Source organism: Belonocnema kinseyi, chromosome 8, assembly GCF_010883055.1.
Source record: "Belonocnema kinseyi isolate 2016_QV_RU_SX_M_011 chromosome 8, B_treatae_v1, whole genome shotgun sequence".
In the NCBI taxonomy this organism is placed as follows: domain Eukaryota; kingdom Metazoa; phylum Arthropoda; class Insecta; order Hymenoptera; family Cynipidae; genus Belonocnema; species Belonocnema kinseyi.
The window spans coordinates 36,369,385-36,387,408 of NC_046664.1; the positions used below are offsets into that span (position 1 = coordinate 36,369,385).

The 18,024-nt window shown below is 23.1% G+C and overlaps 1 protein-coding gene across 2 annotated transcripts in view; it reads left to right on the forward strand.

The window, feature by feature from the left end:
* LOC117178334 (transportin-3) overlaps positions 1–13,782 on the forward strand; it is a 60,163-nt gene extending 46,381 nt beyond the window's left edge. For both annotated transcript variants that reach the window (XM_033369745.1, XM_033369746.1), the window contains exons 14-17: positions 1,595–1,751; positions 6,479–6,646; positions 6,714–6,826; positions 12,826–13,782. In XM_033369745.1, coding sequence (XP_033225636.1) covers positions 1,595–1,751; positions 6,479–6,646; positions 6,714–6,826; positions 12,826–12,886 — 499 coding nt within the window. In that variant the 3' untranslated portion in view covers positions 12,887–13,782. The remainder of the gene's footprint in view (positions 1–1,594; positions 1,752–6,478; positions 6,647–6,713; positions 6,827–12,825) is intronic.
* The last annotated feature ends 4,242 nt before the right edge of the window (positions 13,783–18,024 follow it).

Sequence of the window (18,024 nt, forward strand, 5' to 3'; positions counted from 1 at the left end):
TTAATTTGAGTGTTGTCTAAAATACAAAAATATTTGTTAATGGCCTTTCTTTAAGAGTGACATACAAATGTTAAATACTTTAGCTTCATTACAAAGTCTAATTGATTAAAAAATATCACATTTAATAGTTCGTTATTTCATTGTAATAGAAAACAGTATTTTAAGATTTAACATATTCCTTGTTTGTCATTTATGGCTATAATAATTATATTTATTATATAGTAGCATTATATTTTAAAACGGCAATATAAAAAAAAAATTAGCTCTTTATCACTCTACCGAAAAGTGCTTGAATATCCGGGACAACACAAAATAACGAAAAAATGAATAACAATATCATAAATATGCAAGAAAAATATTGCCGAATTATGAAATAAATGATTTGTTAAATTCCCATAAATATTTCTATTGCTGAAACCTAAGTTTGACGAAATTTAAAATTTGGCGAAAATAATAAATAAATAATTAATTAATGATTAATTAAATTATTTGCCTTATTTATAATTCTATTAATAGCTCACTGGGAATTTAATAATTCTTTTATTTTACAAGTCGGTATTGAAGTCGGTGAATTTTAGTTTCGGATATTTTTAAATTCGGGGTTTTATTTTTTGTCAATTAAAAATCTTGCCGTTATTTCAAATTTTGAAAATTTTATAATTTGATAATAATATATATTTTTGGCATTTTTTTCATTCATTTGTGTATTCGTTATTTATTTAAAAATTATTTTTTATAAGTTCTGAATATTCATGCAATTTTTTTGATTTGTTAGAATTATGTCAATTATGCTGCTTTTTCCTATATTAAAGAAAATAATACGTGAGTACATAAGTCTCATTTTAAAACATAGGTAATTAAAATTCAAGGAGGATGTACAATTTGAAACAATTTTTTGTTATGTTAAATTAGTGCTTTTCTTTTAAAATTGGTATTTTTAATTTGAAAATGATATATTTTTCAGATTGTCTATTCAGCCATTAATTTGAAAATGTTTGTAAAATTTTATGTTCTGTTCGCGTTTTTAAAAGAGGATTCACAATCTTAAAGAATTTGTTATGTTCTCTTAGTGTTCTTGGTCTAAAATGTCTATTGTTAATAAACAATTATTAAATTTCCAAGAATATTTACAATATTTTCTATGATAGCTTTTTTCTTTGGAAATTGGTATTTTTAATAAAAATGCCACGGTTTGATAATCTATTCAAAAACATTATACAATTATTCTGAAGTTGGGATATCAATTTTCGTCAACTATCAGAAATATTATCATTATTTTTCTATTATTTTCGAAAATAGATACTATTAAATACAAACATTTTGTTTTAGTTAATAATTATTTTATATTTTAATTTTTAAATTGCAGGAGACATTAAAGAAGTCGCGCGTGTTTATTTCTTAGTTTAATCGAATTTTATGTTCCTTACAAAAGTGCTGCTGAACCTTAATACTTCTTTACAATTAAAATCTTCAGTTTGTTTTGAAACTAATTCTTGTATATCAATTTTCCAATCTAAGTTTTTATTTAAATTAAAATCTTGGAAAATTCCTATATTTTTAAAATTAACTCAGTTTAATGACAATTTCTTTCTAGATTCCTTCAAAGGGCGCCTGTGCCATTTTTGAATTCTGCAGCGATAGGCAGTATCGTCGATTGCGCTTTAGTCGCTTGCAGTCTTGACCACAGGGACGCAAACGCTTCCGTTATGAAGTTTTTCTTCGATCTGATCCACAGTGGTCGAAATATCGAGGTATTTATCTTGAATAATAATTATAATTTTACATTATATTATAATATTAGGGTGGCGAGTTGACCGGGAAACCGGGAATTTTGTGTCGATCGGTAAATGATTGGGAATTTACTTCTGATCGCTGTAAAATTCAAGTTCTCATTATTTTAATAATTTTGATCAATACTTTGTTGAAAATAATTTTTTTTTTTACTAATAATTCAACTATTTCAGTAGAAAGTTTAACTATTTTACTGAAAAACGGAAAATTCAACTATTTGATTTTTGGTTGAAAATTTATCTTTGCTGGATGAAAAAGAGCTATTTGGTTGAAAATTGATATTTTTTATTAAAAATTTAAACTATAGATTTGTAGATTTGTGTACTTTGTGAAAATTTCGTCTTTTATTGTAGACGATTAATATTATTGGCTGAAAATTTATCTTTTTGGTAGGAATAAAATTAAACTATTCCAGTTGAAAATTCATCATTTTAGTTGAAAATTATAATTTTCAAAGTTTGGTTGAAAGTTAATTTTTTCAACTGAAAATTTAACCGTTCTTAGTAGAAAAATAAAGTCCTATGAAAAATTTGTTTCTTTTTGGGTTGAAAATAATTTTGTTTCTTAACTGAAAATGAACATTCAATTGCAGTTGAATATTCCATAATTGCAGTTGAAAACTCATTTTTTGTTTGTAAATTTAATTATTAAATTTTTAGTTAAATTGATTTATTTTAGTTCAAAATTCAACTATTTGGTTAAAAATTTATATCCTGTGATTGAAAATTAATCTATTTCGTTAAAATTCATGTATTTTTATTTAAAAATGGTATTTTTTGGTAGAAAATTAATCTTTTTGTTTGACAATTAATCTTATTGTTTAAACATTCATCTTTTCAGTTAAAAATGCAAGTATTTCAGTTAAATATTTATCATTTTAGTTGAAAATTCACCTGTTGGGTTAAAAATTCCACTATTTCAGGTGAAGATTCATATTTCTATTTAAAAATCATTTATTTTACACTTTTTTTCTTTGTTGTGTTAAAGGATGATTAGAATGAACGTCATGATTTAAAGTAAATATTTTGCGACAAATATGAATGTTACTTTTAAGTGACCGGGGAATTGGAAAACTTGCCCGAGAAAATCCGGGAAATGACCCGGAATTTTAAATCGTCCGCCGAATCTTCTTGATTGTGTTTTAAAAACAAACATTTCAGTTTACCAACTCTAAATATAAATTATAATGATTTTTCAGAATTAAACTATGCATTAGGGGTTAATAATTGAATATTAATTGATTTTACAAGACGATTTGAAATCTGTTTGAAATTTAAGAATTTTCAGATTATAACGGCAATTAACCTGTTTCAATTGGAAAGTCTTAATAATGAAATAAATCTAAACGTCCGATTGAAACTTTATAAACTATTTTCAGTTTAAAAATACCTTGAAAATAATATATTCATAATTGAAGGCTTCTATTCAATGTGAAATATTGTTTTTTTTTCTAAAATTTAAAAATTAAACAATTTTAATTTTGTAATGAGGAAAAATAACAATTTCTGAAACATTTAAAAATGTTTGACAAGTCATTTAAAATCAGTAATTATAAATCAAATATTAAAAACTAAATAAAAAAACCACACTTCGAACGTTACAACTTTAATTTTTTTATTTAACAAGTAACAAATCTTTGTTGGATGAAAATCAACTTTTTGGTTGAAGATTGATATTTTTAATAAAAAAAATTAAACTATAGATTTGTAAATTTGTTTACTTTGTGAAAATTTCACATTTTCAATAGAAAATTGAACTATTTCATTGAAAATTCACGTATTATGTTAAAAACTGATTTTATTTAATTAAAAATGTTCTTACTCCTTGAAATTTAATCTCCTTGATTAAAAATTCGACCTTTCGGTTAAAAATGTATGTATTTGTGGTAAATAATTATCATTTTAGTTGAAAATTCATCTTTTAGGTTTGAAATAAAATTACTTGGTTGAAAGTTAAACTCATTTCTTAAAAATGATTTTTTTCGTTCAAGATTCATAATTTTAATTGCAAATTCACCTCTGGTTGAAAAATGAGCTATTTTGTTGAAAATCCATTTTTCTTTGTATGAAAAGGAATGTTTTTGCCGAAAATTTAACTACTTTGTTGAAAAATTGTTTCTTTTTTTGGTTAAAGGTTGAAAATTATTATTTTTTTAAACTGAAAAATGTAACTGTCATTCTAGGAATATTCCACAATTTTTATTAAAAATTCGTCTCTTGAACATTAATTTTTTGACCAAAAATTTAATTATTTAATTTTTGGTTAAAAACTGATCTTTTTTAGTTAAAAAGTTATATTTTTTGGTTGAAAGTTATTTTTTTCAACCAAAAGCGCAATTATTTCAGTTTTGGTTGACCGGGAAAACCCAGGAATTTGAAATCGTTCACCGAATCACCACCCTGAATATGTGTTCTAAATGATACTGTATACCATTAATATTTTTTTCAATTTGAATATTTTGTGACCTTAATCAGGGTGAACACAAATCAGGGAAAACCTGAAAACTATTTGGTTTTCGTAGTTGATAATTTAACTATTTCGCTAAAATTCATGTATTTTGTTAAAAATTGTATTTTTTTTGTAGAAATTTAGTCTTCTGGTTTGAGAATTACCTTTTTTCTGGAATAAAACTAATTTGTTGATAGTTGATAGTTTGGTCTTGGAAAAAAATCATATTTTTGTATAAAATTATTTTTTTTGTAGAAAATTCAACTATTTAGTTAAAAATCCATATATATTGTTAGAAACTCATTATTTTAAACTTGAAAATTAAAATTTGTTTGATCTATTGTTCAAATTCATGAAATTTTTGGACAAATTTTAGAAATGATTAACCGGCAAATGACCGAGAATTTTACAAATTTCCAGAAGAAAAATCTGTCCAAGTTCGATTTCAACAGCTTTTAACATAATCATTTGAATTAAAACCTTTTCTTAATTCTATCATTCAGTTTACAATGCGTTTTTCAAAAATCTTTTACTTTAAAAATTCTTCATTTTAGATTTTTATTTTCAAGCGTATAATAGCGTATATTCGCAATTAATGGCTTTTATTAAATTAAAAATATTATTTCAGTCTAAATGATTCACTTTTTAATCCATTTAATTTGAAATTTTTTAATTAAGAAAAATAATTATTATTTAACATTTAGCACTATTTGACTGTTAATTTAATACGAGTAAATTAAAGCGAAGTATTTAATAGTAAACCATTTGAAACATAATTATTTGACATAGAAAGCTTTGAATTGTTAAAATTTCGAAAAGCTTTTAAACTTTCAACGTTGCAATTTTTAGTTTTCTAATTTAAAAATATGTAATTTGTAACCGAAATTGTTAAATTTGTATTTAGAAATAATAATTGAACACTTATTATTTTTAAAAAAATTTGAGTAATTTTAAGAGATACTTAGAAGTTTCGAAAAGATTCTAAATTAATTTAAAGCTTAATATGATGTTAAGTAATTTAAACGAAGTGTGTTTACATTTTCTTCAGAGTTTCTAAACATATTTTAAAATAAATATAATCTTTCCTACAATTTTTAGAAAATTTTGCACTTTTAAAAAAAAATCCTTAAAATCTTTCAGATTCTCTTTTTTACAATTTGGAAAAACTCTTAAAATCTTTTTAAATATTCTGTTAAAATATTTTTTCAAAATGAAAAACCAGTTTTAATTTTCCATGGAATCATAAGGAAATGTTTTTCTTCTGTTGAAGCCTTTCACAATTCTTGAAAGGTAAATTTATGAAATCTGCAAAAATCTACATTTTGTTTTAAACGAGGCTTTGGCTATTTGCACCGAAATTTTAGTACGAATAGTCGAATTTTGTCGGTACATATACTTCTTTTAAATTATTTGATATCATTTCAAGTTCTAAATTAATTTTGTATCTTTTTAAAAATTCGAAATATCTCTTAAAATTACCCTAATTTTTTCTACAAATAATAAGTGTTCAATTGTTATTTATAAATCTAAATTTGAAGGAAATTTGTTTTAATTCGTAGGATTTTCTAGAAGTTGTAGTGCAAATTAAATTAATTTCAAATTTATGTAGAATTTCTGAAAAATCTCAAAAATGACTTTAAATTTGAAAAAATTTAAAACAACTTATAAATTTCTCAAGATTTTGAAATAAAATTTTTAATATTTTCAAGTATGCTCAAACTATGTTTATTGATCGATTTTTAAATTTAGATTATTGAAAATGTTAATGTGGATTTATCTTTTTGGAACTTAATCTAAATTTTTGAACTCTATAATTTATGAATGCTAAAAATTCTAAATTTTGCAGTTTATCTGCATTTCATTTAATATTGTTCAATTGAAAAGTGTTAGTACCTTTCAGTGCACACGTGTAAGTTATTTGAATATTCAAATTGTTTATTTTTTATTCCTTTAAATGGAAAAATGTTTAGAATAGAGTTTGATTTTTTTAATTTTATTGACCGGGAAAAATGTTTGCGAACCGGGAAAAAACTGGGAATTTTTTTCTTCGATTAAAACTGTTACCATATATTAATAATTACATTGAAAAAACTTTAGATACCTGGAAAAAAAAAATGCTGGAATTGTCAGGGAATTTTTTCCCAGGATTTGATTAGACAAACTATTTTAGTCGATCCGAGCCCTGTATTTTTAAATTCACTCATATTCCCCCTAATTATTTATAATTATATTTTTGTAGAATCGATCTGACTTCCCGGTTAGGCGACAATTGGTTCAACAAATAGTGACGGAAAAGGGACAAACACTAATAGCAAGGTTATTACATGCGGCTGTATTTTCGCTCTCTACTTATATGTTAACGGACGTAGCTGATGTAATCGTTGAACTAGCATTAACCAGCAGGGAGGTGAGTTGCGTCTGCCTTTTAAAAAAAAAGTATTGAGGCTCAGATAACAACATTTTTATTCTACCAGATGGTCTCGACTTGGTTGGAAGAAGCTATCAAGGCAATGCCTGCACAAAACGCGGGAGGTTCTCCCACCGCGACGCCGGAACAGCTTCTGGAATTTAGAAATTCCGTTACGAGGTTTGCACTTGATTTAAACGTGATATTTTTTATTTATATTATTATTATTTTTAGGGTGGCCAGTCCAATCTCTAAAAATATTCCCCATTTATTAACGGGTTTAAAACATTTGTCGTGTTGATTTTAATGTTAAAACTTTTTGGTACATAAATAACAAGGGGTTCAACACTCGACTTTTAATTGTGAACCAGACTTTAAACGATTTCATAAAGATTTTAAATATTTCAAAAGTTAGCACAAAGATTTCAACGATTTTAAAATATTTAAAAGATTTGAAAAAGATTTGATAAAAATTTCAAAAGTTTCAGAAAAATGTCTAAGGCTTAACAAAGATTTTTAAAAATTCTTAAAGATTTTCGAAAATTTAAAAGAATCCAAATGATTTCAAAGATTGCACAAACATTTCAAAGATTTAACGAAGATTTTATCAATATTTTAAAAGATTTCATAAAAATGCCGAAGATTCCAAAAGCTTTCAGAAATTTCACAAAATTGTCGAAGGTTTCCCAAAAATGTAATAAAATTTTTCTAAGTTTTACAAATATTTTATAAGATTAAAAGGATTTCAAAAGTTTCACAAAGAGTTTAAGGATTCCAAAAGATTTTTTAAAAATTTTAATTTTCAAATATTTCAGAAGATGTTAAAACATTTTAGGAGTTTTAAAAGATTTCAAAGATTTGACCAAGTTTTCACAAGATTTCGAAGGATTTAAAAGATTTCACAAAAATTACAAAGGTTTCACAAGGATTTTATAAATATTTCAAAGATTCGACAATGATTTCAAATGTCTCAAAAGCTTCTCAAGGATCTCACAATGATTTAAAAAATAATAGAAAGATTTTTCAACGATTTCAAAAGTTTCACAAAGATTACTAAGGTTTGAAAGATTCGAAAAGATTTAAAAAATTGCAAAAATTTTAAAATATTTTGAAATGTTTTAAAAGTTTTAAAAGATTTGGCTTTACGTAGATTTTACAAAGATTAAGAAGATTCCAAATGATATAAGTGATTTCATGTCAAAGGTTTTTTAAAAATTTCATACAGTTTTTGAAAGATTTAAAAATATTTTAAAATTTCAAAGGTTTCACAAAGATTCAATAAAAATTTCATAGTATTATCAAAGATTTTTGAAGTTTTAAAAGATTTCACAAAGTTATCAAGATTTTCAGAAAGATTTCAAAGGTTTTACGAAGATTTCATCAATATTTAAAAAGATTTCACAAAGGTTCCATATAGATTTAAAACGATTAAAAAAGATTTTTAAAGATTAAAAATATATTTAAATATTTAAAAAATTCGACAAAGATTTCAAATGTCTCAAAACTTTCACAAAGATTTCATAAAGATTAAAAAAAATTGTTAATATTTCGGAAGAAGTTCAAACATTTTAAAAGTTTTAAAAGATTTGACAATGTATTCAATAAATTTCAAAGATTTGACAAAGCCTTCAACAAATTTCTGAGGATTTAAAAGATTTCATACAAATTTCAAAGGAGTCTGAACATTTTAAAAAGGATTTAACGAAGATTTCAAGAGTTTCAACAAAATTCAAAGATTCAACAAAGATTTCATAAAAATTTCAAAATATTTTGAAATATTTTTAAAGCTTTAAAAGAATTTACAAAGATATTAAAACTTTCACAAAGATTTCAGAAGATTTTGAAAGATCTTAGAAGTTCTAAAAGATATCAAAAGATTTCACAAAGATTTAAAAAGGTTTCACAATGATTTTATGGGTTTTACGAAGATTTTATAAATATTTCAAACGATTTAAAAATGTTTTAAAAGTTTAAAGATTTCACAAATATTCCAAAAGTTTTACAAAAATTGCAAAGGCTTAAAAAATATTTTAAAATTTGTTAAAAGATTTTGGAAATTTTAAAAGATTTCAAAACTCAAAGATTTCACAAAGATTTCATAGGTTTTACAAAAATTGCACAAAAATTTGGAAAGATTTTAAATATTTCAAAGGAGTTCACAACGATTTTAAAGGTTGCAAAAAGATTAATCAAGATTTCAAATTATTGAAAAAGATTGTAAAAGATTTAAAATATATTTAATCATTTAAAAGATTCGACAAAGATTTAAAATATCTCGAAACATTCAAAAAGATTTTACCAAGTATTCAAAAGATTACAAATGATTTAAAGTATTTTGAAAAAATTACAAAAGTTTCCCTAAGATTTCAAATGATTTAAAGATATTTTAAAAGCGTTTAAAAGTTTAAAAATATTTCAAAGATTCGACAAAGATTTCAAATGACTCAAAAGCTTCTCAAAGATTTTTCAACGATTTCGAAAGTTTCACAAAGATGACAAAGGTTTTAAAGATTCGAAAAGATTAAAAAATTCAAAAAATTTTAAAATATTTTGAAATATTTTTAAAGTTTTAAAAAATTTCCAAGATTTGACCAAGTTTTCAGAATATTTCAAGGATTTGACAAAGCATTCAAAAAATTTCAAAGGTGTTAAAAGGTTTCGAATCTTTCAGAATATTTCACAAATATTTCAACGAGATTAAATGTTTTTAAAGATTTAATATAAATTTAAAAGTATTTTGAAATATTTTAAATTTTCAAAAAGATTTCACAATATTTCAAAAGTTTAACATAAATTCGAAAGGTTTAACAAAGGTTTCAACAATTTTTGAAAGATTTTAGGAGTTTTAATAGGTTCTAGAAGATTTCAAATATTTCTCAACGATTTCAAAGGCTTTACGTTGATTTTACAAAGATTACGAAGATTCCAAAAGATTTAAGTGATTTTATGTCAAAGATTTTGTAAAAATTTCATACAATTTTTTAAATATTTAAAAAGTTTAACGAATATTTTAAGGGTTTCACGAAGATTTAAAAGGTTTCAAAAAGATTTAATAAAAATTTCATACTCTTGTTAAATGTTTAAAAATTTTAAAAGATTTCAAAAAAGTGTGAAAAATTTTTAGAGATTTTAAAAGCTTTAAAAGATTTCCAAGATTTCAAAGGTTTTACGAAGATTTCATAAATATTGAAAAATATTTCACAAAGATTTCACAAAGATTTCACAAAGATTCCATAAAGATTTTAAATTATTGAAAACTATTTTGAAAGATTTAAAATATATTTAAATATTTTTAAAAATTCTACAAAGATTTCGAATATCTCAAAAGTTTCACAAAGATTTGATAAATATTTTAAAAAATTGTTAATATTTCAGAAAATATTGAAACATTTTAGAAGTTAAAAAAGATTTCAAAGATTTGACCAAGTATTCAAAATATTTCAAAGGATTTAAACAATTTCTCAAAAATTACAAAGGTTTCACCAAGATTTCAACGACTTTGAAACCTTTTACAAGTTTTAAAAGATTTGACAAAGTTGTTAAAAGATTTAAAAGGTATCACAAAAAATTCATAAAAGTTTCAAAAGATTTTATGTTATTTTAAGTTTTAAAATATTTCAATAGCTTCATAAAGATTTTAATAGTTTCACAAATATGTCAAAGTGTTCATAAAGATTTCACAAGATTTTTTACAGATTTTAAAGGTTTTACAAAGGTATCATAAGAACTTCAAAAGATTTCACAAAGATTAAAAAGATTTTTAAGATTTCAGAACGATTTCAAAGGTTTCATCAAAATTTCAAAAGTTTCACAAAGATTTCAAATGATTTAAAAATATTTTAAAAGTTTTAAAATATTTCAAAGCTTTGATAAAAATTTCAAAAGAATACAAAGATTTTTCAAAGATTTTAACGATTTCAAAAGTTCCACAAAGATAACAAACATTTTAAAGATTCCAAAAGGTTTTAAAATATTTTGATAACATTTTTCAAATGTTCAAAAATATTTTTAAAGTTTCACGAAGATTTAAAAAGTTTCACAAAGAATTCAAAGGATCAACGAAGATCATAAAGATTTAAAAATATTTTGAAATATTTAAAATTTTTTTAAATAATTCATAAAGACATCAAGACTTTCACAAAGATTTGAAAAGATATTGAAAGATCTTAGAAGTTTTAAAAGATTTCAAAAAAATTTCTATGGTTTTATGAAGATTTCATAGGTATTTCAAACGATTTTAAAATATTTTAAAAGTTTAAAGATTTCACAAATATTTCAAAAATTTCAAAAGTTTAACAAGGATTTCGAAAATGTTTGAAAGATTGTAGAAGTTTTAAAAGATTCCAAAAGCTTTCAAGATTTTACAAAGATTTCAAAGGTTTTACGAAGATTACACAAAGATTTAATAGAGCTTTCAAATTAGTGAAAAAATATTTTTAAAGATTTAAAATATATTTAAATATTTCAAAAATTCGACAAAGATTTCGCAAATATTTTAATGATTCCCAAAAATTTTAAAGAGTTAAAAAATTTGAAAATATTTCAAAAGAGGTTGAAGCATTTTAGAATTTGTAAAAGATTTCAAAGATTTTAAGAAATATTCAAAATATTTCAAAGATTTGATAAAAATTACAAAGATTTCACGAAGATTTTTTATAGATTTCAAAGATTTAACAAATATTTCGAAAGATTTTCAAAATTTTACAGATTTCCGTGATTGTACAAAGATTTTATAAAGATTTCAAAAGACTTCACAAAGATTGAAAATATTCCAAATATTTCAAAGGATTTCACAAAGGTTTCATAAGCATTTCAAATGATTATAAAAGATTTTAGAGGCTTTTGATATAATTCAGAGATTCGACAAATATTTCAAATATCTTAAAATAATAAAGAAAATAAAGAATAATATAAAATAATAATAATAATATATATAAGATAATATAAAATGATAATAAAAAATAGAAAAAAATAGAAGAAGTTAATAAAGATTATAAATATTTTACAAAAAATTTCAAAGGATTTAAAAGATGTCAAAGATTTTAAGATTTCACAAAAATTTCATGAATATTTAAAATTATTTCAATGATTTAAAAAATTTTACAAAGATTAAAAAATTTGTACAAAGATTACAAAGATTTGAAATATTTCACTTAGATTTTCAAAAAAATATAAAGATTTCACGTATACAATGAAAACACTTTGAACGTGATTAAAAATAAATGTTGCAACCAATTGCAGGTAAAAATTGTTATCCAAAATTAGATTAAAAGTCTGTATTAAAGACTTAAAATAAAAATTTGTTTTAATTTTTATTCTTAAAAAGTGAAAAATTCCAAATTCATGGATTCAAAATTAAACAATTTTAAATAGTAATTCTTCATTTTCAAAAACAGTGCACAAATATTTCAATGATCCGCCAAGTTCAAAATTACCTGATCTTTAACTTAATCTATAAAATTAATAAATAAAAACTCCAAGCTTAAATAATATTAAAGTAGCTGAGGTCATAAATGCTTATTTAAATTTAGTTATTTGCACATTTGTTTTTTTTCTGCTGTTTTAGGCAAAAATCGTATTTTTAATTTCCAAATTTTTTTATCTGCAAATAATACCTACAGTTTGGTTAGTAATTTATTGAATAACAAACATTTTCCTAATAATATTTAATAAAAATAGAATTAATTAAATTGTAAAGAACCTTTCAAGGAATAAAGTGAGCATTTGTAAATTGAAATTGAACAAAAATGACAAATTTTGCCTAAAGCGGAAGAAAAAGCCCAACTATGCAAATTACTACATTTAAATAAACAATTAAGCAATTTAAAATTTTTAAACTTACATTGAAGAATTGAAAATAAAACGTGTGTAAATTTTAAATTTTTCTTGCGACAATTTTGAATTGACAGCTTTTAAAATTTAAACCTCTTGGACATAAATATGGAAATAACATTTCCCAAAAATTATTGTTTAAAAAAATTAAAGCATATAAGCTGTAATTATAATGAATAAAATTATAGACTGAAATTAAATGTTTAAATTATATTTAAATTTTATTATTATGACTGTTAGGTCATAATATAATAATTTAAACTTTTCAGTCGAGTGGCCACCCAGAATTGATTTAAATTTAAATTTGTCTTTAGATATATTAGAAACTAATTAATTGATTTTTACAGGGCGGAGAATCCAAAGACAGTAACTCACGCGTTGCGAAATTTCGCGCGACTCTATCGTTGAAATAAAAAAAAAAGCTCTTTCGGAATAACTAATTTAGCCAAAAAAATTCCTATCGTTTTCAGAGAATCGAAAAAAGATGTTTGTAAAATTGAATACCATCTCATTTACTAACTTTTCGAAATTATTCTCGCGCATACTGAAATGTCGTTTTCGGTCAGTTTAAATTTTTTAAAATTATAAGTCTTCTGTCAACTAACGCCGAGGCTCAACTGGCTTTAAGTTTTACCTATTTTTCATTTAGGTAATTTACTGTTGGCGAAGTGAAAAAAATGTGGAAGGCAGCAATTGAGTCTAAAGCTAGAGTGATGATAAAAAATCTTGATAAAGTGAGTAAACGAATGATGGTATTCGTGACACTTTTTAAGTTTTATTCAGACAATCAATTTCAAAGTATTTCTGTTATTTCGCTTAGTTTGCCCTTTTAAACGCATGTCCGAGAATTGTTTTTATTTTTTTAATCGAGACGAAAAAGAGACATTGAATTCAAATTCAGGAAATAACGTAGTACATTGTACAATGTTCACATCAAGTAGGATCGCTAGTTTGTGGTATGGACTAGAAACGAACCAAATTTGTTACTGAATAGTAGAAATAGAAACTGGATAATAGTTTCTATAATGAGGAGAAGTAAGAAAAAGAGGAAGGAAAATACTCTAAATAGTCTATTGATTATATTAATTGACGGGTTTTTATTAACTCTTGCTTGCCAGAATGCCAGATAGATACAGCGTTTGTCGGTCTAATTTCAGTAACAATTTTTTTGCATTTTTAAAAGACTTTTAGACAATTTTTAATTTTAATTCATACAATATTGGTTCTGTTTGATCCCAGATCACAAAAAAATACCCTTTAACGTTCCCTGGTTTTAGGGAAAACGCCTTGTATTATATTAAGATCGAGTCGGTAGCGCTCATGGAACTTATACATGTATAGAAAGAAAGAATGCGAGTGCATGAGCGGAAAATTTAATTGCTGATGAGTGGATTGTTATGAATGAATTTTGTGTCTGTGAATGTATTATATGATGTAAAAAAAAGAAGCAAACTAGGATACGTTGTGCGATAAACGGTCTATGTCCTTATCGCTTTTCTGCAATTATTGTTAATATAAGATTCAACAGTATTGGGTTTCTTTTCTTCAAGATATTTATTACACTCTTCCTTCTTTCCTTGATTTTCATTCGAAAAATTGTCGGGGAATTTTTTTATGTCTGGAAAAGCGTGAAATTTTCAGGGATTTTGTTTTTAAATTCAAGGAATTTTTCAAGAGTGTGCTTAATTTTTTTTCTTCATTTTGATATATACAATTAAGTAACTTATGTTTTTTTAATTTTGTAAAATAGCTTTGTATTAGTGGATCCAACTATTTAGCTGAAATTTCGTTTCTTTTTTTTTTAGATTTTTTTTTAAATTTAACTAGGTTCTAGGTTTGGTAGAAAAGTTATCTTTTTTTGTTGGAAATTCAACTAATTGGTTGAAAAATCAGGTTTTTGCTTGAAAATTCAAGAGTTTTGTTGACTCTTTTTTCACTCTTGACTGAAAAATTGTTCCTAGTTGAAAATCCATCTTTTTTGTTTAAATTCAACTGTTTTTTAATCGTTTTTGGTTAAAAATTAATTTCTTAGATTGAAAATTGAACTGTTTTGTTAAAGATCATCTTTTCAGCATAAAATTAATCGTGTTGGTTGAGTATTCATTTTTTTGGTTGAAAATTTATTTCGTTAGTTCAAAATTTAAGTATTTTATTGAATTATATTATTTTATATTAAAAAATTTATTAAACAAATAAATTACATTTTTTCAATAAAAAATAAATATAAAAAATAATTCATTTTATTTTTAAGATTTTAAATATATTTTGATTAATAATTAAAATACTGTCAAATTTATTTATTTATTTATTAAAATTTACTATATTAATATTCAGCAACTTATTTGATTTTTTTTCGGTTAAAAATTCATTTTTTCAACTAAAACATAATTATTCCATTTGTGGTTGAAGATTCATCATTTTAATTGAAAATTCATCTTTTTGGTTGAATATTTCACTGTTTTGTTCTTAATTCCTTTTTTTTCGTGGAAAATTCATCTTTTAACTAAAAATTTAACAAATCAATTTTTTGTTAAAAATGTATCTATTTATATTATTTATTTAACTATATTGATAAAAATCCAACAATTTGGTTCAAAAATAAAGTCAACTTTTAGATTTCAAAATTTAACCATTTGGTTGAAACTTTATGTTCATTTCTTTTGTTAAGGATTCCTGATTTTAATTGAAAATTTATATTCTTCATTGAAAATTATACTATTTTGTTGAAAAATCGTTTTTTGTTGTTCAAAACAGAGAGAATTTTCTCTCTGTTAAAAATTAATTTTTTGAACTAAAAATTTAACTATTCGATTTTTGGATGAAAAATTTAATTTCTTACTGAAAATTCAACTATTCGGTTGAAATTTATTTATTTTGATAAAAAGTTGTCATTTTGGTAGAAAATTAACCTTTTGGTTGAAATTTTGTTTAAATTTCAACTATTGCAGTTAAAGATTATTTAAGTTTATAAAAGTTATCAATTTGGTTGAAAACTCAACTATTTTGTTGAAAATTCTTTTTTTTGTTTGTTAAAAATTACCTTTTTTAACTGAAAATGTAAGTATTTAATATTGCGTTTAAAATTATTTTTTAAGTACACATATAACTGTTTAATTTTTTGTTGAAAATTGATCTCTTTTAGTTGAAATTTTATGTATTTTTTGAAAAAATTGTCTTTTTTATAGGAAATTAATCTTCTTGGTTGAAAATTTATCTTTTTGATTGAAAATTCATGTTTTTTTAAATTAGTCTTTTTTGATAGCAAAATAATCTTGTTGGTTGCAGATTGCGCTACATACATTTTTGAAAATTCAACAATTTGGTTGAAAATTAACTTTTTTGTTAAAAATTAGTTTTTTTTTTCGATTGAGAATAAACTTCTTTAACTTTAACTTTATTGGAAATTTGATTTTTGATTTTGGTTAAAAATTAACATTTTTAACTATACATTTAAGTATTCAATTTTTGGTTGAAATTTTTTTTTTTTTTTGAGTTGAAAATTCAAATATTTTAGATAAAGATTCATGATTTTAGTTGATAATACATCTTTTTTATTTAAAATGAATGATATTCTGCTTTAATATTTATCATTTTTGTTGAAAACTCATGCATTTTGATCAAAATTTTCCGTTTCTGGTACAAAAATAATCTCCTTGGTTGAAATATAATTAATTAATTTTTTTTTTTAATTGAAAATTAAAATTAATGAATAAATTAATTAGCAGAAAAATAATATTCTATTGATAATTCGTTTTTGGTTACAAATTCAACTGATGCAGTTAATGATTCATCATTTTAGTTTTAAAAAAATTATCTTTTCATTAATGCAGTTAAAAAAAAGTATCACTTTTGTTGAAAATTGAACTATTATATTTAAAATAAATCTTTTTTCCATTGGAAATTAATTTTTGAACTTAAAATTTATTTATTCCATTTAAGTTGAAAATTTATATTTTTTATTTGAAAATTCATGTGTATGCATTAAAAAACGAAATACTTAAAAACTGCTTAAAACCTACAAAGCAATCGTTTTATTTATTTTTTTTTTGTTTGTAAATCGATTCTTTGTTGTATTTCTCGAGTCGTTCCTTAACAAGTGACTCATTTTTGCTTCAATTATAGTTCAATCGCCGTGAATCACCTTCTGCGCGAAGAATGTCGGTGCAACGCTCGCAGACTGCATTCTTTTCCGCTTAGTCTGTGGGTTTCACATTTCCAGTTCTACACAAAAAAAAATGAACTGAAGAAAAAAAACATTTTCTTCATCTTTAATATTACAAACAGTAATTTGTTTTTGTTTTTTTAAAAAATAAAACATCACTTTTTAAAAACGAGATTTTATATTTAATATCTGAGTTTTTATAACAGAGTGTTTGCTCAAAGCCCGGTACCAAAAATTCCCTCACAATTCATTAATAATGTTTAATTTACGAAGCTTCAGCAAATTATATTACAAGGTATTTTTAAATACATTATCAACATTCAATAATTAAATAAATAATAATAAAATCATAATTAATCAGTTTTTAACTTGTTCCATGAATTTCAATAATAATTCAAACAACATTTTATTGGACCTTCATATACTTAATGTGCAGTGCATATTTAACATATTAATATTTTTAATTAAAGATATTTTCCAGGTGAAAAAAGGTGGAAAATGAAGATTTTTTTCACTTTTAATTAAAATTTCCGAATTGGAGGAATGACTGAAAAATCCGAATTATAAAATTCCCGAATTTAAACGAAAGCTTTTTTAAAATTTTTAATCAATGTAATTTATTTAGTAAAAATAAAATAATAAAATATTTATATCGAAGAAAAATCTGTTTAGACTGAAAGTTTTTGCAAATTATTTCTTGAACTTTAAATAGCAATAATTAAAAAAATATATATTTTTGATGAAAAGTTTTGTTTGAAAATGTACAAAGTATTTTTTTTAAATACAAAAAAACATTTAAAAAAATTGAATTGTTAATTTTAAAAAAGTTGGAGGTAAATCAGTGCTGAAGTGGATGATTCTTTGTTAGAAAAATTTAAACTTATAAAAAACAATTAATTTACTTAATTAAATTCTGAATTTTTCAGTCATCCCATTCCCGATTAATGAAATTACCGAGAGTTTATAATATTACATAATAATAAAATTCCTGATAGAAATTTGCCGAATTATAAAATATCAAAATATAAATTATTTTGTTTTTTGGGAATTTTCAAATTCGGTAATATTATAAATTGTTCGGGAATTTTCAAGTTCGGGAGGACTGAAAAATCCCGAATAATAAAATTTCTGAGTTATATAATTCCGATATTGGAAAATTCCCGAGAGAAAATTTACGAATTATAAAATATCCAAACTCTTGTAGATAACCCTCTTGTAGATAAATCAGTGCTGAATTGAATCCTACTTTGTTATAAAAATTTAATCTTATAAAAATTAATTAATTCCCTTAATTATATATAAATTTTATATTTGTTGAAAATTTAGGGGGAATTTGTCTTTTGTATTTGAGGCTAACGGCTTCTTTTATTAATATTTTTATACA